This window comes from Heptranchias perlo, chromosome X (assembly GCF_035084215.1).
Source record: "Heptranchias perlo isolate sHepPer1 chromosome X, sHepPer1.hap1, whole genome shotgun sequence".
NCBI lineage: Eukaryota > Metazoa > Chordata > Chondrichthyes > Hexanchiformes > Hexanchidae > Heptranchias > Heptranchias perlo.
The window spans coordinates 7,221,990-7,247,178 of NC_090370.1; the positions used below are offsets into that span (position 1 = coordinate 7,221,990).

The following is a 25,189-nucleotide window of genomic DNA, read 5'->3' on the forward strand; positions in this document are numbered from 1 at the left end:
TGGAGGGATTCAAACAGTGAGTTTTGAGACAAAACTCAGATACTGAGTTTTGAGACAGGTGGGTGAAGGCAAAGGCATGTTTGAGGATCTTGAGAGGAAAGGGAAGTTAGAGATGGGACAATAGCTGCAGGACAGAAGGGTCAAGGGTCATTCCTTTGATACTGTGCCCAAGGAAAAGGGGCCGTTAACTGTCAGGTAAGATCAAGGCCAGATTGGGTAGTTGAGCACTCAGTTGAGTAGGAAGGGGATCAAAGGAGCAGGTGGTTAATTTTATGGAAGAGATAAGCTTCGAGGGGGCCAGGGCAGGAGCGAAGCCGGGAGCGGGAGGGAAGCTGGGAGCAGAGGCAGTTGCATGGATGGTCTCAACCTCGAAGATGAAGAAATCTACAAGCTCTTCACACTTGGATTTAGAGAGGAGTATGGAGGAGTGGGGATAAAGGATTTGAGGAAGCGGTTGGTCATACAGAAGAGGAACCTTTGATTGTCTTTGCCCTCCAGGATGATCTTGGTTTTGGCTAAGTCAAGCCAGGTCTGGCAATGAATTGCAAGATTGGTTGTGTGCCAGGAATGCTCAGTAAGCCAAGCTCTCAGTAAGCTCTATTCCAGTGTGAAGGAAAAGGTACTGCAGCTTTACAACTTCTGCATTACACTCATTTCACAGATTGAATGTGTCTGCAGCTATCTTCTGCTGGTCCAGACTCAGCAGCAAGTAGCATACTGTAAATCTGTGGGATTTTTTAACCTTCTTGATTACAAATGCCTTTTACACAGGTACAATAAGCTGCTTTCAGAGAACCATTAAGTAATCTTTTGACATTTTGTCTAAATGTTACAAGTTTTTAAAATTATGTATCGTTAGTATTTTCTAATAGAAATTTTCAGAATGAGCACTTTCTCCAGAGGACCTCTCAATATGCTACCACATTTAGAAGAACACCAATGTAGGATAACGGTGAAGGAACATTTCCCAAAGGCCCATTAAAGCTGATTGCCACCATACGCAATTCTACATGGGGTTGGTAATTTATTCAGTTACCATTTTATAGCAAGGATGAAAATTATGTTCAATGCCAAGTTTCTCAGAGCATTAAAGATGGTGGCTGTTCAGCTGAAATGGTTATTGTGTTAAATAAAGGTGCGTTTAAAACACTACTGCTGCATTCATTCTCTTCTCCATTTCTACCAAGCCTGTATCCTACCAGCTTTTCAGTCTTGCCTTCACTTGCCTGGCAGAACATGCTTCACAAATAATGCATTCCTTTTGCCTTAAACCCAAAGATTCACCACAGCCTGTGCCAACAACGGTGTCCCTTCAACTTTCAGTTCGAACGAGATCTTGCAGTGACCCACCAATCCCAACAACCTCTAATGCCACTCAGCCATTCAATCTTAGTTGCATTAAAATAAACTCTGGGGCAAAGGAGTATGTAAATCATGCATATTTATAGCCAAGATAAGCCCATGTGTTTCATTTTACATTCTCAAACGGGTAATACGAATGAAATAAAACAGAAAATGCTGGAAACACTCAGCAAATCAGGCAGCATCTGTGGAGAATGAAACAGAGTTAACATTTCAGGTCGACGACCTTTTGTTAGAACTGAATCTGAAATGTTAACTGTTTCTTTCTCCACAGATGCTGCTTGACTTTTTTTTTTATTATTCGTTCATGGGATGTGGGCGTCGCTGGCAAGGCCAGCATTTATTGCCCATCCCTAATTGCCCTCGAGAAGGTGGTGGTGAGCCGCCTTCTTGAACCGCTGCAGTCCGTGCAGTGAAGGTTCTCCCACAGTGCTGTTAGGGAGTTCCAGGATTTTGACCCAGCGACGACGAAGGAACGGCGATATATTTCCAAGTCGGGATGGTGTGTGACTTGGAGGGGAACATGCAGGTGGTGTTGTTCCCACATGCCTGCTGCTCGTCCTTCTAGGTGGTAGAGGTTGCGGGTTTGGGAGGTGCGGTCGAAGAAGCCTTGGCGAGTTGCTGCAGTGCATCCTGTGGATGGTACATACTGCAGCCACGGTGCGCCGGTGGTGAAGGGAGTGAATGTTTAGGGTGGTGGATGGGGTGCCAATCAAGCGGGCTGCTTTGTCCTGGATGGTGTCGAGCTTCTTGAGCATTGTTGGAGCTGTACTCATCCAAGCATATGGAGAGTATTCCATCACACTCCTGACTTGTGCCTTGTAGATGGTGGAAAGGCTTTGGGGAGTCAGGAGGTGAGTCACTCGCAGCAGAATACCCAGCCTCTGACCTGCTCTTGTAGTCACAGTATTTATGTGGCTGGTCCAGTTAAGTTTCTGGTCAATGGTGACCCCTAGATGTTGACTGTGGGGGAATTCGGCGATGGTAATGCCGTTCAACGTCAAGGGGAGGTAGTTAGATTCTCTCGTTAGAGATGGTCATTGCTTGCCACTCATCAGCCCAAGCCTGGACGTTGTCCAGGTCCTTCTGCATGTGGGCATGGACTGCTTCATTATGCTGAGTATTTCCAGTATTTTCTGTTTTTATTTCAGATTTCCAGAATCTGCAGTATTTTGCTTTTGAGGTAATATGAATGAGTTTGACTTGAAGGAGCTAGAAAAACAATTTTTAAAAAAATCAGCATTTACCAATTAGTTACTTTTGTGGCCTGATTGTTGACTTGCCCAATATAAAGTGAAGTGTAGTTAAACTGGTTTCCTCTAACTTTCATATAACATTTCCTGCTCCATGAATTATTCCCACCTAAGAGGGGTTGAGAGCTGCCTCTTTGGCTCCTGACATTAGTTACCTGACACAAAACTACTGACAGCAACACAAGTTGGGTTTGGCCTCTAACTTCCCTGCTGGCTAGGACCAGAATCTCAATGCGCGAGGAATGCAGGATGAGACAAAGTTCTACCACACCAAGCCATCAAATTAGAATCTTTAAAATTTAGTCAATACATGCTGCAAGTTTGCAAATTCTGCACTGTTTGCGACATTTTGATTATTGCGTTACACGCCGTATAGTTCCTGCTACGCAAAATGGTGGTACTGTACCACGGCACAGGAGCTTCATTCTGTAGTTCAACACATCTTTAGATCTTAACTCATTCATCTTTATTACCCTTTCACTAATGCCATGCTACTCCATTCAACTGGGTCATTAAAAAAATGTTGCCAACTGTCCATCTGAAAAGTCACCTCATTAAACATATGAAACACTAAAGATGCTTCAACCCAATTTCTGCCAAGCACTGCCTTGATTTAACATTTAAAAAAATTAGATATGAAAAAATTCAATGCATTGCAGTGAGTTACAAGGCAGCAATTTATTCTGCTAATCTTCATAAACACCCATATTAGCACAGCAAAATGCAAGCAGTTTATAAATGTCAGCAGAACTGAAAGATTGAACTACTGCCAGTCATCTTTTTATTCCATCTGTATTTCATAATATTCAACATTAGGAAGAGTTTTTAAAAACTTATACATGAAAATGTGATATGAAGAGCCCATAGCTTGAAAGCTGCAGGAGACACACAGTGGTGAGTAAAATTCAGATAACACAATCGGGTTCGATAGTACAGCCAAACACCATTTACTCAAGGGAAAAAAGGTAATTAGATCTGAAATATCGTAATAAATGCAGGGCTGGTAGGTTTTGTAGGTTCATGTTGGCCTGATTTTTATTTAGTCCTCTACATTTCCAACATCTTTCAAACCATAGACTTTTCCACACTGTGTTCTCAACTTTATTGCTTAAATAAATATATATATATATAGAGCTAGTGTTGACACTTCAATTTTTTTTTATTAATCAAGGTGAGAGATGTCAGAGGCTGCAAATTGAACACTTTTCCCACTTTGGCACCTGGTGTCACTATCAAATGCTCCCAGGTCACAGCCAGAGATAGGGTGGTGCTCCCTTTATCATGCCCCAGCTCTAACCTCAAGAGTGCTCTTTTTGCATCATTTCTATTTTCTACACCAGCCATCAATATATTCTCAGAGAATGCCAATTTAAGTTGAATGGCGAGCAGTGGACTGATGCCTACTCAAAATTTCACACAAGACCCCTACAACAGGGTAGGGCAGGAAGACTTTTATACAATCAGACAGAGTGGATTTGAGCCCAGCACTACAGGTGAAAGGGCAGCGTGATAATTCATTGCCTCAGCTTGTAAAGGCACTAAATACTTATTATCTGATGAACTCACTGTCCCCAAATGAATCTTCCATCCTTCTTGACGGATAATCATCGCTGCTGTTAGTCGTTGGCCTAGCTCTCCAGTCACTCTCCATCTCCGAGTCACGAATTCTGTCCCGATCTCCTCCCCTGCCCGATTCTCTGTCTGGGTTAAAGTGGAGATGGAAATCATTTTGTTAAAATCAAGCCCATCAGGAGCTCCCAGGATTGTACTTTCATTAACATTTTATATTCACCGGTCCAGTGAGCCATAAAGTATAAACATTTCTAGGTCAGTCCTCAGTTCATGGGCCAAGATCAAAAGGAAAAGTACGAACTTATATAGAGTATTTGGTTAGAGAATGTTCAAAACATGCTTTCATAGTATGATATTTCCAAACTTTTATTTTAAAAGACCATTTAACTTAAAAATATGTTCTATGAACTGCTTCTATAGAAATAGTGGTGAAAATACAAAGGCAAAGTGACATCTGAAAGTAGTTTAGATGGGTTTTTCTGGGCAATAGAAATATATTTACTTCAAAAATCTCAACAGAAAATACACTTGTGTTACAAGAATATATCTCAGCCAGCAAATAAATTACACCATATATATTTCCATTTGTAGACTGATCATAACCAGCTTGTAACTTTAATTACAAATTATAAGATTAAACTCCCTTGTAATCACAATGCTAGAGTCATGACATATCCTCTCATGGAACATACAATACATTTCAGAAGGTGAGCTACCAGTTACAATATATAAACCACACCTTTTTCCTGAGCTTGATCAGCGATATCCACCCGTATTCTTCGGTTCTGCAACATCTAAATGCAAGAATTAAAAGAATGTAACATGGTGCTAAAAGCATACATATTTAGGACTATTATAAAGCATATTAACTGGAATTTCCCATCAAACACGTATACTGCCAATAATCTTGGAAAACTCTTATGAATAGTCAAGTCATTTTGTGCAAAAGTAATCAACCAGGTCTTGAAACTACACACAACAGCTCAGATTAAGCCCTTGTGCCTAAAAATGGGGAATCAAGACCCTAAAAATTAACCAAATGCTTAAATACATAATGAGCTGCAAGAGGGACAAAAGCTGAGAGAGAGTTTTTGCCAAGAGAAAGTAAGGAAACTAGTTTCACCTGAACAGGAGTTCGAGTCAGAGTGGGCCTGAATCTTCAAGACCATGCAGGTAAGTTCAAATTAGTTCTAATTAACTCAGGTTAGAGTAACACAGAGGTTAGGAGTATAGTAATGGCAGAATCAGCAGCTGGGCTAGTGACATGTGCAGCATACATCATGTGGGATATTCTGGATCTGCAAAGTATTCAGAAGGTGTACATATATGAGAAGAGTCAGAGAATTGTGTTGCTCAAGCTGTGTAATGCTGAGCTCAAGGACCAGCTGGTTATACTCCACAACATAAGTGGACAGGAAAGGTTTCTGGAAAATACATTCCAAAGGTGGTCACCCCACAGAGAAATAGTGAAGCAGGGGAGGGGGGTGAGGGTGAGGAAGAGTAGACAGGAGGAATTTGTACAGGAAAACCCTGGAGTTCTGGACTTGTCCACAGTCCTCAACACCCATGATAAGAACAAGGATTGAGGCACAGAGGACTGTAATCAAGAGCAACACCACAGTGCCATGCAGCAAGGGACATAAAAAGAATACTAGCGATGAGAATAGGAGACTGGTAGTTGTGGGGAATGGTGCATTGCTTCCTAGATGTCAGGGTAAGGAACAGGACTGAGGGAAAAGCTTCTGAAAAGGGAGGAAAACCTGTAGAAACTGTGGTTCAGGCAGGAATGAGTAGGATGGAGGTCTTGGAGAGTTAGACTCTAGTTTAAAGCCTAAGACATTGATAGAAGTCATCTCAGGATTACTCCCAGTGGTGCGAGCTGGACAATTTAGGGAGAAGCGTGACTAGAAAGGAGCAGAAGGGAGGATTTCAAATTTCTACGATAATGGGACATGTTTGGAGGCAGGGAAAGCTATACAGGTAATCTTAAAGTAATCATTAGACTAGGGAATACTGCTGAGGGTTAAAATCAATCTTCAAAAAGAGGCATAGGGATAACCCAAGAATCTACAGCTCAATGAGTATAACTTTTGTTGTGGGTAAAGTACTAGAAGGTAGCCTGAAATAGGGGATAATGAAATACCAATATAGAAATGGTGCATGAAGAGGGAGTCAGCATGGATTTATTGGAGCTCTTTGAAGAAATGAGGGACCATGCTAACAGTGGACGTTCTGTGGATATGATACATTCTGATTTCAAAGCTTCTGATACCATGCCATACAAGCAATTAGTCTACAAGGTAGGAAGGCATGGACTAGGAGGAAAGCTTCGGAGGTGGAATGAAAATTGGCTAAATCTGAGAAAGCAAAGGGAGATCGTGAATGGAGCTGTGTTGACATGGTAGGGGGTCACTAGTGGGGTGCCACAGGAATCAGTGCTGAGGCCACTGTTGTCTACAGTGTATATAAATGATTTGGAGCTGGTAACAGAAACAAAGCTGTAAGTTTACAGAAGACACCAAAATACTTACATCAGCAATAACTAACAGCAAGAAACGTTTATTGGCATGAAAAGCTGTATAAAACATCTGGTACCTGCTAGCATTATGCACTCCTGAATAGCTTCAATACAAGCAAGAGTCAGTGGGAAAGCCACTTGGAAGGTATTTTTGGAGAACTCAAGTCAGAACCTTTTGATAATATCATCTTCTAGATTTAAAAAAACTGACATAAAATATCACATCCTAGTATTTTAAAGAGAAGCATTACATATATTAAAAGGCTGAATGTATTTACTATACCTCTTCATTGAGACTCAAAGCATTCATCAGTGATTCCACGTCGTCAAACTCAGCATAACCAAATCCCTTCAATCTGTCTTGGTTGGTGGACTCTCTTGGCAAGCGTACTGCGCTGATCTTTGGGAGGCAAAAAACAGCAGGTTTTACATCTATCATACTATACACAACTGCACAAAGTTGCAGTTCACCTTGGACTGACAATTTCACTCAACAGAAAAGTATTTGAAGTTTTATTTCTTCCTCTCTCCCTTCCTGAAAGTGTAGACTCCTTGCATTATTGGTTCCACAGGTATTAGCCTCTCTGATATCTTGCTGAAAATTGACATTCTTTGTGCGCAAACTTCGACAGTGAGCGTTGACAAGCTATTTGATTGCAGGAGGCATTAAAGCCACGCCCAATCCTGTCCACACACACGTACTTCCAGATTTTCACCTCCCGGACCCAGGGATGCTGACTGACAGTTAACTCAGCACACAGCAGAGATCTTCCTACCCTGTATCAGGCAGCCTTAACAGTTGAGCTATCAGGGGAGGGGGTCTTCTAGAAACACAGACCTCTGGTTTTTCTCAAATTACTTTCATTTCAGCGTGTTCTCAATTTATCTGTGAACCATACAACCCATAAATGTTCCACAGTAACTAAATGGTGAGACTCAGAGAAATATAGGTTCCAAGCAGTGAAAATGTTAACCTCTCGAGTCTTTGAACTAGGTTTTAAACTACTTGAACAACATGTTTTTTAAAAAAATAACATTGCTCATGAGGTGCGTGGCTGTATTTTTGGGAAATAGAAACCACTCCTAGTTCATGGATAGTCCACAGATGAATGCAGAAAGCTCAACAATGCCCAACAACATGCCTTACCCCAGGTATCTACCCAAGCATATACAGTCCAACATTCTGGCATTAAGAGGTTAAAAAAACCCTCCTGGAATGGAGGGTTCACCTGCTGCCAGACTGAAAGCTTTGGTGGCAAGCAAACAGTGCGCATCAGCTGCATATTTATATCTATTATTTTGAGGTCTAGCCTCAGGCATCCGTCCAGCCTACCTCCTTGACTACATATCAATTGTCTTGCCTAACTCTTCTCTGACCTGCTGCTTGGTGTCTGATGCCCTGTTGAAGCGCCTTGGAATATTTTGCTAGGTTAACGATTCTACATAAGCACAAGTTGTCAGTGAGACTTACTTGTGCATTTGTTGCTTTATGGTAGATGCCTTAATAAAGTAAAATGTTGCGGAAATTGTACATCGCTCTCATTTACTTACATTCATTCCATGGAAGAACTTTCTGATGCACTCCTCAGACACATCATAAGGCAAATTGCCCAGAAAAGCTGTGTATGGTGGCTGCTTTGGAATACGGTTCATATCAACATCTGGTGCCCGAGCAGCACGAGGTGCTGTTGGCAGCAATGCCCGGTTAATGGCAGGCTTATAAACATCCTCATCAATACCAGGCCAGGCAGTGGAAACTATCAAAGAGAGTGAAAACACTGATTAAACATGTGAAAGGTTCCTCCAAAAATACATTTCTTTCCCCCCCTGAAGTGGCCTGAAACTGAGCATCTTATTTCTGATTAGTGCATGGTCAAAATGTACATGTACCTTAACACCACTGTTTCAGATAGAGGGGGGCTGGGAGAAAAAGACAAAAAATGTTTATAACCACCATAGAAACTTGGGACACAACAGTATACATTACAGATTAACAAACTATTTTTTGTCATCAACTTCTGTGGCTGAGGATTAGATAGCAATAAAGTAGTTACAAAAATTAACAATGGTTTCTTCAGCTCACTTTAGTTTACGTTTTGAATATTTTTGAAATGATACAGCCAGTGATTTGTCACTTGGATATTTTCTGTATGTTTATAGCTTGAAATTCTGGGCTTTCCACATATTTACATTATTCTCACTGGCACGTCGTGTGGTAAGTATTCCTTTTTAAATTCTCTGGGTTTGCAGCTTACAGAGATGATTTTCAAATTGTATTTACCACAACTTTTGAGTCTTAAAAATATAACCCCAAACAGATTTAGGATTAACTTTCCAGGCTGCACCGATCAAACAAGGTATGAGCGTCTCACTATCAGGTTCTGAAATTTCTCTAACATCTGCACTGACCACGCAGAGTGAAAATATACACAAAAGGATATTACAAATCAGAATTCTTTCCAACAGTCTCTTTAAAACAAGAGCACAGATGGTGAAACAAAATGCTGTCAGTTTGTCAATTCCATCTATCTTATTATCCATCTATATAAGACTATATGATGCAACTGTTCTAGATTCCTTGTAGTGATTCTTTTCAATGCAATGAAATAATAATTCCCTAAAGCATTTAGTGAAATAAAATTCTACATTACAATTTGATTGATGTGGCACAAAGGACTTTAACAGACCTAAGCTGCTAAAATCTTGCAGAACAATGGTGGCCTTCTTGCTGCTTGACCAGCTAGGACCACTCTACCCATTAAAGCATTTGTTTGCAGGGCTGTCTGGAAAAAGTGGCAATATAACCCTTAAAGCCCCAGTAGAGTGTCAGGCTGGTCAATCAACAGTGCCCTTGAGTACTGGTTGGCTCAGTTATCAGATCATAGAATGGCTGCAGCACAGAAGGAGGCCATTCCGACCAGAGTCCGTGCCGGCTCTTTGTAAGAGCAATCCAGTTAATCCCACTCCCTCGCCCTTTCTCCGTAGCCCTGCAAATTTTTCTCCAAGTATTTATCCAATTCCTTTTTGAAAGCCACGACTGAATCTGCTTCCACCACCCTTTCAAGCAGTGTATTCCAGATCATAACTACTCGCTGCGTAAAAAAGTTTTTCCTCATGTCGCCTTTGGTTCTTTCGCCGATCACCTTAAGTCTGTGTCCTCTGGTTCTCGACCCTTCCGCCAACGGGAACAGTTTCTCCTTATTTATTTTAATCGAAACCCTTCATGATTTTGAACACTTCTATCAAATCTCCTCTCAACCATCTCTGCTCTAAGGAGAACAACCCCAGCTTCTCCAGTCTATCCACGTAACCAAAGTCCCTCGTCCCTGAAACCATTCTAGTAAATCTTATATGCACTCTAAGGCCTTCACATCCTTCCTAAAGTGCGGTGCCCAGAATTTGACGATACTCCAGTTGTGGCTGAACGAGTGTTTTATGAAGGTTCAACATAACTTCCTTGCTTTTGTACTCTATGCCTCTATTTATAAATTGTAAACAATTTTACAACACCAAGTTATAGCCCAACAAATTTATTTTAAATTTCACAAGCTTTCGGAGGCTTCCTCCTTCCTCAGGTGAATGTTGTGGCAGAATCACTACAAGGAATCTATAACAGTTGCATCATATAGTCTTATATAGATGGATAATAAGATAGATGGAATTGACAAACTGACAGCATTTTGTTTCACCATTTGTGCTCTTGTTTTAAAGAGACTGTTGGAAAGAATTCTGATTTGTAATATCCTTTTGTGTATATTTTCACTCTGCGTGGTCAGTGCAGATGTTAGAGAAATTTCAGAACCCGATAGTGAGACACTCATACCTTGTGAATCTATTTATAAAGCCCAGGATCCCATGCGCTTTTTTAAACCACTTTCTCAACCTGTCCTGTCACCTTCAAAGATTTGTGCACATATACCCCAGACCCTCTGTTCCTGCACCCCCTTTAGAATTGTACCATTTAGTCTATATTGCCTCGCCTCGTTCTTCGTGCCAAAATGTATCACTTTGCACTTCTCTGTGTTAAATTTCATCTGCCATGTGTCTGCCCATTCCACCAGACTGTGTATGTCCTCTTGAAGTCGATCATTATCCTCTTCACTACACTTCCAAGTTTTGTCTCATCTACAAATTTTGAAATTGTGCCCTGTACAGGCAAGTCCAAGTCATTAATATATATTAAAAAAAGCAGTGGTCCTAGTACCGACCCCTGGGGAACACCACTGTATACCTTCCTCCAGTGCGAAAAACAACCATTCACCACTACTCTCTGATTCCTGTCACTTAGCCAATTTCGTATCCATGCTGCAAGTGCCCCTTTTATTCCATGAGCTTCAATTTTGCTGACAAGCCTATTACGTGGCACCAGAGTGAAGTTGATGAGTTACATACATCAAAACCAGAAAATTCAACAAGGGGGTGTGGGGGCAGAGAAAAAAAACAAGGTAGCTCACAAAATAATTTTAACCACACGTTACTAGAAATAACTTGAAAGATGAAATTTAGATGGTTCTTGGCATGGTCTGTTGGTGTGCTACATATGGCGTTGTAGGACACGTACATACAGCAAGGGTATCTAAGCTCTGTCTCCATGGTCCATATAGGGTGCTGCCTGTAGACCCTTGGTGGGGGGGGGGGGGGGGGGGGGGAAGTCATCTGCAAAGTTTAAATCCATACTCAGTCAAGTTGCTAACAAATTTTCTTGTTCTGATTTAGTATTTATCCACCAATGAGGCAACAGTATTAAAAAAGCAGCCTTTACCAAATCTCAAAGTCCACAAATTTCAAATGGGATAACCCAATGAAAAGATATAAGTGCAAACAGGACTGAGATGCCTAGCCTGCAAGGGCTGGATTGCCACGCTTTGGGGCCTTACACGGTCCCTGGGCCATACTGTATATGTAAATCTGATGCAAGTAAATCTCTCCCCAGCACAGGGATACTTAGATCTACTGCACTGCCACATTGCACCCCCCCGCCACAAGGCCAGCTAACTCAGGACAAAATAAGAATTGGGGAGCCTGTCAGCAAAATAACAATCACTTCAGATTTTAATCAAACTTGCAAAAGTTTATTCTTTCGATCATGGGTGTCAGCAACAAGAAATACTATGCTCCAGTTAAACTGCATATAACAGATTTAAAATTTATATGTGCCCCCTGAGGTGCCACAAGTACTATGCTGCCACAAACACAAAAAGCTTGGATACACCTGCCTTACATCAAAGACTGGGTTCCTTTTGAAAATGGGCATGTCCCAGGAAGCAGGGGAGGGGGAGAGAAAGAGAATTAACATGTTTCTTCCAATTCAGAAGAGATATAGGATTTTATTAACAGGGGCCCACATTACACAAAGCCTGGAACATGTTTAGTGAACTATCTTGACCCTAGAGGGCATGACTAAATGGTTTTCTCTTCCAAGCTTGTCACTGGGTATTTAAGATTTTTAAAAAATAGGTTATGGCACCTTTTACATTTGTTCTAAACGCTCCCAGTTCATGTACCCTGTCCCACCTCTGAGTATACAATTTTTGAACAAAATTGTTGGCAAACTGATTCAACTTTGTGAGACTGATACCTGGTAAGATAATTTTTATTCTGAAGCTAATTTTGTACAAGTGTTTACAATGCATGTGCACATCTGCATGCAAATTTTACACTTCAAACAATTCTCCAGATTCCACCAAGCACATCTCTTAAGCAGAAGGGGTGGAGATACTTCCAGGCCTCTACCATGCTGGGAGATGCACAAAATGCAGTCAGATCTTCCACCCCTCCTTTGCCAAGTAAAAATGTACAGTCTCTTCTAGATACCAATGGCCCAGCTGAGATCAGCACGTTACTACTCAAGGAATTTGTGGACCACTTGCTTATCTCTCATCACTAAGGAAGCTGCAAGAAATACCTAAATTCCATTTACTTTTTTTAAAAATGGCTTCTGATACCTTCTCTGGTTAACACTCTTTGGTGGGGTGATTTTCCCCATTCCCTCCATACATACAGACACAAAAGACTTGCTGACTTTTTTGTTTTAGAGCTGTTGTATTGCAGGGAGTTCATGGCTTGCTTTGATGATACTCAATATAGCAGTGTGAAACAATTGCCATTTGTGACAAAGTGCTGCACAGACTCCTAGATTGTTTCATCATAGTGCTCTTATAGCGTCCAATTTTCTATGTTTGCTTGCATCAGACTTTCTATGAGATATTGGCAATTTGCAAATCTTTGTCCATTTAATCATTCATTCAACAGCTATTAAAACAAACAAGGGGAAAGGCTGAACAATTTTTTTTATTCGTTCATGGGATGTGGGCGTCGCTGGCGAGGCCAGCATTTATTGCCCATCCCTGGATACTTTGGATGATGATGGTTTATTCCAATGGCAGAGACCACCCTCTACAGCATCAGCCAGATGTAGCTGAGCTATCTGTCCTCAAATGATCAAGAGCTTTTAGCACTTAAGCTGTACTATATTTATGCCAGGAACACAGAATTTGCTAGAGGTGGAGCTCAACCTTCTGCATCAATCCAAAGACTCCACATGGAGTACCAGCAGCAAAGTTCCACATGCACCACTTTGCCTACCGATGTAACTCTCTCCCAGACGGTGTTGTCATCTGGAACGATGTCCCTTGCATGCATAAGTTCAAAAGCAGAGTTAACCAACATTGACGAACCAGATTGTTGGCATACGCATTAGCCTATGGGAAATCTCTGACTTGCACGCTAGCACCCCATGCTATTTCTCCAGGTCTTTCTGCAATCCCAGTAAACACTAGGGTCACAGTTTGAGAGAGAAACTCTGCGTTTAAGATTGTGCCGGACAGCAGGAAGCTAGGCCAGTTTGATGCAGCGTGTTTAACAGCATAAGAAGTGAGCTTGTGTTTTTAAGTCTTTATTGTATGGAGAGCTTGTGATTGGCATCTTTATTATTTGATGTATCAAGAAAACAATGGTGTGATTTATCATTTTATATTGTATAATGTTTATTCACCCATTTTGTTTCAATCTGTTGGTTTAGAACCTGAATCGCGGCCCGATAGAGTGTACATTCAGTCCACCTTTCAAAAGAGGAGAATCACGTGGCAGCACGTAAAACTTTCCAGTAGCCCGTGTAAAGAGTACAGGTTGTCTTAGCATCCCTGGGTCTCAAGACTGTTTACCGAGATATCGGACAGAAAAAGGTACAGTCTGGATTGTAGGAGACACGAGATCTGCTTACAGGAGTGGTCAGTGATGCTGAAGCAGAGAAAATATTTAACAATAAAAATCCAAAAAATGACACTCACATTTAGAAAGGCCATTTTGGTGGGGTGTTGCAGAGCTGCTGGCGACTGTGGAGCAGTACCCAGCAAACATCAACAACTTCAGTAGAGGGGAGAATAAAAAGATTAATGTGAATAAAACAGGTACTGCTGCATGTATTTTTCACTCAGCTGCTGAATCACACACCTGCAAGACAAATATTGTGTATTATAGGTTATGAATTACATTTGTTAGCTGTCAACAGATCCTCTCACCTTCGCTATCCAAGTCATCAGTCTCATCTGCCCAGCTTACAGGCTTTGAGGGAATGAAGACAGGGGTCGATCCTCCACCATCTTCTGCCAAAAAGTCAGTCAGGGTAAGAGTCTTTCCCTTTTTCTGCTTCTTCTTCCCTATACATTGGAGATAGAATTGTTAATGTTTTAAAAACTCAGCTGCAACACTAATATACTATACAAAGGACATTCACTATTTATTCATTAACAGAGTTTGGGCTGACATTTAGATTGCTCTAAAATGATTCCTCTCCCCGCCCCCCCCTTCCCCCTTAATCATGAAGAATGGTTAGAAGAGAAAAGGACATTTAGCAGGGTTATTGAATCATAAGAATGTTTACAGTCAAGTTCTGAAAATGTACATCATACTTGATTACAGATGCAAGTGTCTTAGAGATAGCAAACCAGTCATTTTCAACCTATAGAAATTTCCCCAGCAACAGAAGATTGCCCACAGCACATCCCGGAGAGCAATTAGTTTCTGAATGATCACAGGATGTTACAGCAATTAGACCTTGTGACCTTAAAAGGACATGCACAAGAGAATACATTGTGCATTAGATGGCATAATACCTCTCCTTATAAAACAGCATATTCTATGACTTACCATGAATTACACCACAGGAGATCGGCATTAAAACTTACACAAATGCTCTACCTAATATTCTCAATGGCTTGCACTTTTTAATCCTATTCCTCGTTTTTTCCTTCCCAAAATGTATATTTTTTTTAAATCACCACTATTTCTTTACAGGAGCGGAGAGGGAAATTATGAAACGCTTACAAGTAAAATAATTTAGTCATTGAAGATAGGCCTGCAGTAATCAAGGAAAGGGAATAGAGATAAGAGAAATACCATGTCCATCCTACCCTCAAATAAAGAAAACGAGAATCACTCATCCACCCAATACACTTTTCTCGGAAAATATATTATCTGTTTCTGTAATAACCACAGGTTCAAACGAGGCAAATAAAGTTGAAGCAACCAATTCAGCCATTTCGGAAGCAAGTGACCACAGTCATACAAAGATCCAACAGTGTAAACCGGGCACGGTATATATTGAATCCGCAGGGCACACAAGTATAGCTGACCTCGTTTGGCTGGATTCCTTCATTGAGGGACTCTATACTAAAGCTCATTTTTCCTCATACAGATACATGCTGCATGAGTACGTTATTTTCCCCCTCCTCCAGTTCCACAGATACCAGCAGACCAGCTCAAGTGGCATTGTTCGTAAACAAACTTGGACAGCACGTGCCACCAAGCTGACTTTGAGGGCTGGCCCTGGCTTCTCAATTGGAGGCTGTTACACTCCTGCCACTTGGAACACTCTTTCAAAATCACATTGCCGTGCTACTTCTCTTCCTGCCTTCAAAAGACACTGAAAAACCCATCATTTCAATTTTTCCTTCTGTCAAGTTGAGCCTGATTCAGCCCATACGTTCAAACGCAGAGGTGCATCATCATTCAGAACAAATCAGGAAATAAATCGGAGACAGAGGATTCAGTGAATAAGATTTTTGTTTAAAAATGGAGGGCAGGGGTGGAAGAAAGAAAGGAGTCCAAATCAGTTCTTCCTCAAAATCAGCCTAAGGTGCACATGTGGTGTTTGCAACTGAGGTGGACCTACACATCAAAAATTGTATTGTGGCTAAAGATATTTTAGCCCCAATGTAAAATTCTGCTAAATTTCTACCTTTTAAATGTTACTTTTTGAATGATTTTAATCTGCTTTCTCCCGCTCATCCTATGGAATAATGCTTGAGCAGGTTAGATGCAAGTTACCAGAAGAATTTCATACCCAAAAGCTTAATATTCTGAGGTTCCAAGTGGAAAACAGATACCCTAAACTTCTTAAAAACAAATTACACGGGCAGTTTCTTTGGTCATTCTAAAGAAGTGAATTTTGTGCATACTATTTATTTGGAACAAGCCCTTGAACCAGTGCATATTTGCTTTACAAAGGTCACAATTAACGCTGCTGATTTTAAATATACTGCATTTTAAACATGACAGGTTTATTAAAAAAAATCCAAAAGGTTGCAGCATGTGAGTGACAACAGTTGCAGTTTCCAACAATCATGAGGGATGTGTTTCAACAGAAGCACGAGGTCACCCCTTAGTGAGAGATAGCAGCATGGGTAGGCCGCAAGCATCAACTTATCTGCAGTAAAAACGTGCCACTCACTCCATAGTAAACTGCCAACATCAAGCTTTTTCTTCAACAGTAATCCAAAACTCAAAATTACAATTTAAGTGAACAAACGGCAAATAAAACTACATTAAGGCTGCACTTTGTGGCCTAGGTGGACTGTCATCTGCACCACAGCCTGCCAAACAGTGAATTTGCTACGTCATGCTTCCCACAAGCCTAGTAACCCTTTCAGTGCAGGGTATAAAACACATCCAGCACAAAGTGCAAACCAGCCTATGCAGAGTTACAGTACTAAGCACAAGAAAAATTTGCAAAAGCATTTACTGCTGCCAAGTCAAACAAAATGTTGTTTCCTAATTTAACCCAGGTTTTCAAGGTCTCCCTCCCATTTTTATTGGAGGGTATTATTAAACTAGATTTTCTTCCTGTTCTTTCTAGATTTTGACAGGACATGTTTAATTGTGCTAATATAATTCTAACCAGTGCAACACATTCTGCACTACAGTCAAGAGCGCCACATAGACCAGAAAGTAAGTAATTCACAAAAGGACATTAAAACCCACATCTGGATTCATCTTTACCCTACAATGACCTACACTGGCTCCCCATCCGCAAATGCCTTGATTTTAAAATTCTCATCCCCATGTTCAAATCCCTCCATGGTCTTGCCTCTCTCCATCGCTCTAACTTCCTCCAGCCCTACAACCATCTGGGAACTCTGCATTCTACTAACTCTGGTCTCTTACACATCCCCAATTTCCTTCACCCTCCCATTGGCAGATGTGCCTTCAGCTGTATAGACCCCAAGCTCTGGAATTCTCTCTCTAAATCTCTCTACCTCTCTCGCCTCCTTTAAGACCCTCCTTAAAACCTAACTCTTTGACCAGGCTTTTAGTCACCCCTCCTAATATCTCTTCCTTTGGCTTGGTGCCCATCTTTTGTCTGATTACGCTTCTGTAGAGTGCCTTGGGACATTTTCCTACGTTAAAAACTCATAAATGCAAGCAATTGTTGGTGTGTTTCAAATTAAAAAGTGTTCCAAATGCCCCCAAATCGTTCAGTTGAGGTGAGTGGGGCAAGTAGAAATAGGGGGGAGGGCATTGGAAAATAATCTCTAATGGGGGGGCTCAGCAAAAAAGGTTTGGGAACCTGAGTGAGATGTCAGACACACTTTGGGTACTGCAACCTCTTGAAACCACCCACAACTAGCATGCACAGAGTATCTTTATTATGTTAATCACTTCTTTTCCTCTTACTTGTGCAATTATATTTAACAACCTATATTTTAAAGCTACAAATATTCATCAATAATTTGGGAATTTCTTTAAAAATGAAAATTACTGCAAATTTGTCTAGCTTAGAAACTATAGTGGAACATGACTCTCTGCTATTAGATGAGACATTAGAGGTCACAAGTGCATGTGAGGTATTAAATCACAGTTAATCAGCACACAGCGCTACACGAGCATTCCATATCTATAAAAGCATATACACTTCTGGTCACAATCTAAAGAAATATTTGCTATTACCTACTTCCTTGCTATAATGCAGAACCAGCTACACTATGTATTAATAAATGAGGTATCTGAAATATAAAATATATCACCAATGTAGTGTAGATAAGCTGTTGAAAATAATTCTAGATTAGAATTTCGAGGTGCCCCTGTAGAAGAAAGTTGCCGTGGCAGCTCTCCAGTTTTACACCACTCACTTGTGACTCTTCTGTTGCTTGGAACTGTAGCAATCCCACTAGAATAAGCACAATAACAAGATTTCTACAACCTCCGAGACTAAGCGCTTGTGATTTAAAAGGGCCTGTTACAATAGGATTTTAATTGGAAAGGCTTTATATTGTAGAAGACTGCGGAAAATCAAAAAACATTCTTTTTTAAAAAAGCTTTATTAGTTGGGAAATTAGCTTGCAAATCAATGAATTGAGGTTTGGTTTGAGAAAAGAAGCGAGTTTTAAGGGGGTCTTAAAGGAGGAGAGGGAGATGGAGGGAATTAGGGAGGGAATTCCAGAGCATGGGACTTAGTTGGCTGAAGGCACAGTCACCAATGGTGGGACTAATGGAGTGTGGGATACACAAGGACAGAATCAGAAGAATCGAGTGTTGCTTGGGGGGGGGGGGGGGGGGGGGGGGGGGTGTCAGAACGGAGGAGGTTACAGAGATAGGGAGGGGCAAGGCCAAGAGAGATTTAAATACAAGGATGAGAATTTTAAATTGGAGGGGTTCGGGGACCGAGAGCCAATGCAGGTCAGTGAGGACAGAGGCGATGGGTGAGCAGGACTTGGTGCGAGATAATATACGGGCAGCAGAGCATTGAAATAGTAGAGTCTGGAGGTGACAAATGCACGAATGAGAGTTTTAGCAGATGAACTGAGGTAGTGGCGGAGGTGGGCGATATTACGGAGCTAGAAGTAGGTGGTCTTTGTGATGGAGAGGATTTGGGGTCGAAGCTCAGCTCAAGGTCAAATAGGATGGCATGGTTGCAAACGGTCTGGTTCAGCCCGCGACAGTAGCCAGGGAGGGGGATGGAATCGTTGACAAAGGTACGAGTTTGTGGTGGGAACTGATAACGATGGTTTCAGTCTTACCAATGTTTAACAGGAGCGAATTGTGGCTCATCCAAGACTGGATGACGGACAAGCAGTCTGACAACACCGAGACAGTGGAGGGGTCGAGAGAAGTGGTGGAGACGTACAGTTGGGTGTTGTCAGTGTACATGTGGAAGCTGACCCCATGTCTCCGGATGGTGTCACCAAGGGGCAGCATGTAGATGAGGACGAGGATGGGGCAGGAAGAGAAGCCATTGATGGAGATGTTCTGACTATGATTGGATAGGTAAAAGTGGAACCAAGTGAGGTCGTCCCACTGAGCTGGACAACAGGGGAAAAGAGGTGCTGAAGGAGGATGGTGTGATCGACCACATCAAAGGCTGCAGAAAGGTCGAGGAGGGAAAATGAACCATGGTCATTGTCACAGAGGATGTCATGTGACTTTGATTATGGCCTTTTCAGTGCTGTAGTAGGGTGGAAACCTAGTATCCTAAGATATTAGCCTAAAAATACATTACTCGTGTAGTTCATTGTGCACTAACATATAACAGGTCATCATAAAATTAATAACAAGAGTATTTTCTCTTTCTGGTGCACAGCTAGAAAAATCCTATTGTTGAGCTGAAACTCAACTTTAACCCACAGTCAAACTTCAGTAGCAGGAATCCATGGAATATACTTGATAATACTACATAAAACAAGTCCTACTGTTGTCTTATATGCTAAGATGGACAATATGTATAAACTTTGGATAGAGGTAGCACTTGAGCTCAACCCTGTCATTACAAAAAAAGGAGTATTTGCTGAATTGTCACAAAAACCTAAAATGTTAGAGATACAACAAACTTATCAGTAGTTTATACTTTGAAAACTGTTAGTTACAGGCATTCTTGGGAGCAGACATTTTCTATAGAACTCCCCCTGACCTGTTGTCATTGTGTTCTGCTCCAGTGATCTGACAAATAGGGAGTGCTCACTCATGTCAGTGCAGCAGAATTTTATGACACAACACTGGGGAACTCTAAACAAAATGTCTGCTCCCAGATTAGCTCCAACAACCAGCAGTTTTAAATTATAAAAACATACTGACAAGAGGCAACTGATAGGCATTAATACAGCATTTAGGATTACAAGTAGAACATGTCTCCCCATTTAAGTTCTTAGGCAGGCAATATAAATTAAGGCAGATCAAAGTCTAGTCTACAAGATCCAAATGCCACAAAGTACAAACTCCCAGGAAATTCAAAATGGAGTTCTCTGTGGCTGATTTCCATAAAAGAGACAGTTTAGAGGGCCAGAATTTGGTAAAACAACTGTTCCTAACATACTTCAATAGAATGCATTGTACAAGTGCCTTTGGGATTTTGTGTAGAATACTGAGAAATCAATCTCACTAGCCCACATATTCTTTACAGGAATACCTGGGATAGAACAGCAAATATGAGATGTTGGTGTCCCACCCTATGTACTACATCACTAGTTTCTAATTCCAGACTTAGACATAGAAATTACAACACAGAAACAGGCCATTCGGCCCAACCAGTCTGTGTCTGCATTTAAGCTCCACGCAAACAGTTCTAAAAATCATATATATCCACCCTGTTCCTGTATCCCTCAAACTCCTTTTCCTTCATCCACCTATCCAATCTTGAATGTTGACAGTTTCTGCTTCAAGCACTAACCCTGGGAGTCAATTCCATACACTCACCTCTGTGTAAAGAAATTTCTCTTGCCCTCTGTTCTGAATCTCTTACATTTAATCTGGTTTCTATAGCCCCTCGTTCTTGACTCAACTACTGGAAACAGTCTACTTCTACCTACCCTGTCCCATGCTTTCATAAATTTTAAACACTTACCATATTGCCCTGTAACTATGATTGAGCAGGAATAATATTTTCCCCCCAGTATTGTCTCTGGAAAATTAACAGTTCCACAGACGTGCACTGAGCCAACACTATAGTGAGACATTAAAATTTTGAAATTTCTGTATGTTGAATCAGCAATACTCAAGAAATGCCCACTAAAATTCATTTCCAGAGTTTTTTGTTTTGAATCTAGATGGTGTTATAGATGCCAATAATCAAACTTGCAGTGTTTATTTTTTAATATATATTTATTTATATAGCACCTTTAAAGTCCTAAGGCACTTCACAGGAGCGTAATCAGAAAAAAATTGACACTGAGCCAAAGGAGGAGATATTAGGATAGGTGACCAAAAGCTTGGTTAAAGAGGTAGGTTTTAAGGAGGGTCTTAAAGGAGGAAAGAGAGGGGGAGGGGCAGAGGGAATTCCAGAGCTCAGGGCCTAGACGGATGAAGGCACAGCCGCCAATGGTGGGATGAAAAGAATAGGGGATGCACAGGAGGCCACAGTTTGAGGAAAGCAGAGTTCTCGGAGGGTTGTAGGGCAGGAGGAGGTTACAGAGATAGGGAGGGGCAAAGCCATGGAGGGATTGGAGCATGACGATGAGAATTTTAAAATCTAGACATTGGTGGACCGGAAACCAATGTAGGTCAGCGAGCACAGGGGTGATGGATGAGCGGGACTTGGTGTGGGTTAGGATATGGGCAGTTAAGTTTTGGATGAGCTCAAGTTTGTTAAGGGCAGAAAATGGGATGCTGGCCAGGAGAGCATTGGAATAATCGAGTCTGGAGGTAACAACGGCATCGATGAGGGTTTCAGCAGCCGATAAGCTGAGGCAGGGACAGAGATGGGCAACGTTGCCGAGGTGGAAGTAGGTGTTCTTTGTGATGGAGAGGATATGGGGTCGGAATCTCAGCTCAGGATCAAATAGAATGCTGAGGTTGCGAAGGGTCTGGTTCAGCCTGAGACAGTGGCCAGGCAGTGGGGTGGAATCAGTGGCGAGGGAATGGAGATTATGGCAGGGGCCGAAGACAATGGCTTTGGTCTTCCCAATATTTAATTGGAGGAAACTGCGATTCATCCAGGATTTTTTTTTTTTTTATTCGTTCACGGGATGTGGGCGTCGCTGGCAAGGCCGGCATTTATTGCCCATCCCTAATTGCCCTTGAGAAGGTGGTGGTGAGCCGCCTTCTTGAACCGCTGCAGTCCGTGTGGTGACGGTTCTCCCACAGTGCTGTTAGGAAGGGAGTTCCAGGATTTTGACCCAGCGACAATGAAGGAACGGCGATATATTTCCAAGTCGGGATGGTGTGTGACTTGGAGGGGAACGTGCAGGTGGTGTTGTTCCCATGCGCCTGCTGCCCTTGTCCTTCTAGGTGGTAGAAGTCGCGGGTTTGGGAGGTGCTGTCGAAGAAGCCTTGGCGAGTTGCTGCAGTGCATCCTGTGGATGGTGCACACTGCAGCCACAGTGCGCCGGTGGTGAAGGGAGTGAATGTTTAGGGTGGTGGATGGGGTGCCAATCAAGCGGGCTGCTTTATCTTGGATGGTGTCGAGCTTCTTGAGTGTTGTTGGAGCTGCATGTCGGACAAGCAATCTGACAACACAAAAGCAGCGGAGGGGTCGACTGAGGTGGTGGTGAGGTAGATCTGGGTGTAGTCAGCGTATATGTGGAATCTGACATTGTGTCTTCAGATGATGTCACCAAGGGACAGCACGTAGATGTGAAATAGGAGGCAGACAAGGATAGATCCTTGGGGGACTCCCGAGGTAATGGTGTGGGGGCAGAAAGAGAAGCCATTGCAGGAGATTCTCTGGCTACAACTGGATAGGCAAGAGTGGAAGCAGGCAAGGAAGGTCTCACTCAGCTGGACAGAGGCGTCGGAGGAGGATGGTGTGGTCAACTGTGTCAAAGGCTGCAGACAGGTCGAGAAGGATAAGGAGGGATGGTGCTCCACTGTCGCAGTCATAGAGAATGTCATTTGTGACTTTGATTAAGGCCATTTCAGTGCTGTGGCAGGGGCAGAAACCTGACTGGGGAGGTTCAAACATGGGAGTTGTAGGAAAGAGGGCACAGATTTGGGAAGTGAAGTGAAAACATGTTCAAGGCCTTTGGAGAGAAAAGGGAGGTTGGAGATGGAGTGGTAGTTTGCGAGGAGTTTGCAAGAGGGGTTAATGGTGGGTTTTTTGAGGAGATGGGTGATGACAGCAAATTTGAAAGGGAGGAAGAAAACCGTTCACAATATCAACCACCATGGAACCCAGGAAGAGAAGTTGGGTGGTCAGCAGTTTAGTGGAAATAGGGTCAAGAGAGCAGGAGGTAGATCTCATGGACAAGATGAGCTTGGAGAGAGCATGAGAATAGGAGGGAAACTAGAGAAAGATGTGGGTTCAGGGCTAGGGCAGGGGGAAACCTTGTCTTGGTGGGCAAAGGGAAGGGATGCCAGAGAAGCAGCTGAACAGATGGTCTCAATCTTTGTGACAAAGGAGTCCATGAGCTCCTTGCAATTGTTATTGGTGAGGGTGATGGGGGCAGGGGAGAGGTTTTTAAGGAGACAGTTGGTAGTGGAGAAGAGAAGCCAGGGGTTATCTTTGCATTCCAGGATGATCCTGGAGTAGTGAGCAGGTTTGGCACAGGACAGCAGGGCCAGATAGTGCTTGATGTGGTCCAGCCAGAGCTGGTGATGAATGGCTAAACCCATTGTACACCACATACATAGGGATATAGTAGGCCATTCAGCCACTGGAGACAGCCCCACCATTCAATTAGATCATGGCTGATCTGTCTCTCAACTCCATATCCCTTGATACCCTTACCAAACAAAAATGTATCGCTCAGCATTGAAAGCTCCAACTGTCACAGCATCCACAGCCCTTTTGGTTTTTTTTTTTGGGGGGGAGGGGGGAAAGAGAGAAAAAAGAGAATTCCAGATTTCTACTACCCTGTGTGTGAAAAAGTGCTTGCTGATTTCCTTCCTAAATGGCCTAGTTCTAATTTTATTATGTCCCTAATTCTTGATTTTCCCACCTGAGGACACAGTTTCTCTGCATCTACCCTATTGATCCTTTTAACATTTTAAACACCTTGATCAGATCACCCCCTTAATCTTCTGTGCTCAAGGGAATACAAGCCAAGTTTATGCAACCTGTCTTTCATAATTTAACCCTGTAAGCCCCATTGAAGTCTATGTCCCTTGAACTTAAGGGAGCAAAGATGGGAACCGTACAAAGGGGAACGACCAAGGTGGGAGAGAGTACGGGTTTTACTGGGGACAAGGACATAAAAGTTGGGAGATGAGGGTGTGATCGAGCAGATCGGTAGCTGCAGAAGTATCGTGGTAAATGGAGGGCCAAAAGCTAGACAGTTGGGAGCTTGAAACCGTTGCTGTTAAGCAGTTGGGGGATGAGTATGGTGCAGGATGCAAGGAAGTGGTCAGAGATGTCCTTGTCTGTGATTGAGACGGTGGGAATAGAGAAGCCACGTGAGATGGCAGGGTCGAGATGGTGGCTGTGAATATGGGTAGGAGTGTTTATATGGAGTTACATTATAATAGTAAATTATCCATTTCAGGTTTTTAAACTACACTTTGATTTATGTTTCTGGATATACAGTAGAATTTAAAATGTGCAGATATACCATATTTCCTTTTTAATTAAATGTAAGGTTGTTTTATTGCAATACTGTGATTCGCAGAAGTTCTAGTACACGCTATAGAGCGTGACAATGCATTGCAGAGGAAAATACTGGCTCAGTAGTTTGAAGTATTTTTGAATAATTGAAGTTTATTACATGTCCTCCCCTGCCGCGCATGCGCGCTGCGCCTGGGCGGACAAGATGTATCAGGCTTAACGTGCAGCAAAGGCCGAGCCCCCCGGGTTACCGCTCTCCCGCACACGCACCACAGCACACCCGCAACCCATTCGGCGCCCGTCACCCCGCTGCCTTCCCACACTGCGGGCCTCCTGCCGCTCACCACATCATTCGTTCGCCCCGCTTTCCAAAGTGGTTGAGCTGTGGCGGAGAAGCCGCAAGTTGGACGCATTTGGTGTCTTTTTCCCAGCCCCGCGCCACACTCGCAGCCACTCACCTGAAGACGCCATGTTGGAGAATGACCAGTGACAGAACCCGGATGTTAGAGTCACATGACATCCAAGCGTCTTAGCAGTTGGGAAATAAATGTTATGGTTCACAATTTTTAAATTTAAATAAAACAATGGCGGTCAATTTAAAAAAAAACATGTTAAATGCATTATAAACCATTTTAATATAGTATTAGAATTTATTACACTTGTGCTAACGAAACCAGAAAAGACTAGAAATACTCAGCAGGTCATCATCTGTGGAGAAACAGAAATCAGTCAGTATTT

At 42.3% G+C, this 25,189-nt stretch overlaps 1 protein-coding gene across 2 annotated transcripts in view; it reads right to left on the reverse strand.

Annotated features, from left to right (window-relative positions):
• The window catches only part of LOC137307233 (eukaryotic translation initiation factor 4B-like), a 44,569-nt gene extending 19,609 nt beyond the window's left edge, over positions 1 to 24,960 (reverse strand). For both annotated transcript variants that reach the window (XM_067976659.1, XM_067976658.1), the window contains exons 1-6: positions 24,910 to 24,960; positions 14,226 to 14,363; positions 8,257 to 8,462; positions 6,989 to 7,105; positions 4,927 to 4,981; positions 4,182 to 4,316 (exon numbers count right to left, since the gene is read on the reverse strand). In XM_067976659.1, the coding sequence (XP_067832760.1) occupies positions 4,182 to 4,316; positions 4,927 to 4,981; positions 6,989 to 7,105; positions 8,257 to 8,462; positions 14,226 to 14,363; positions 24,910 to 24,922 (664 nt within the window). In that variant the 5' untranslated portion in view covers positions 24,923 to 24,960. The remainder of the gene's footprint in view (positions 1 to 4,181; positions 4,317 to 4,926; positions 4,982 to 6,988; positions 7,106 to 8,256; positions 8,463 to 14,225; positions 14,364 to 24,909) is intronic.
• Positions 24,961 to 25,189: the final 229 nt, after the last annotated feature.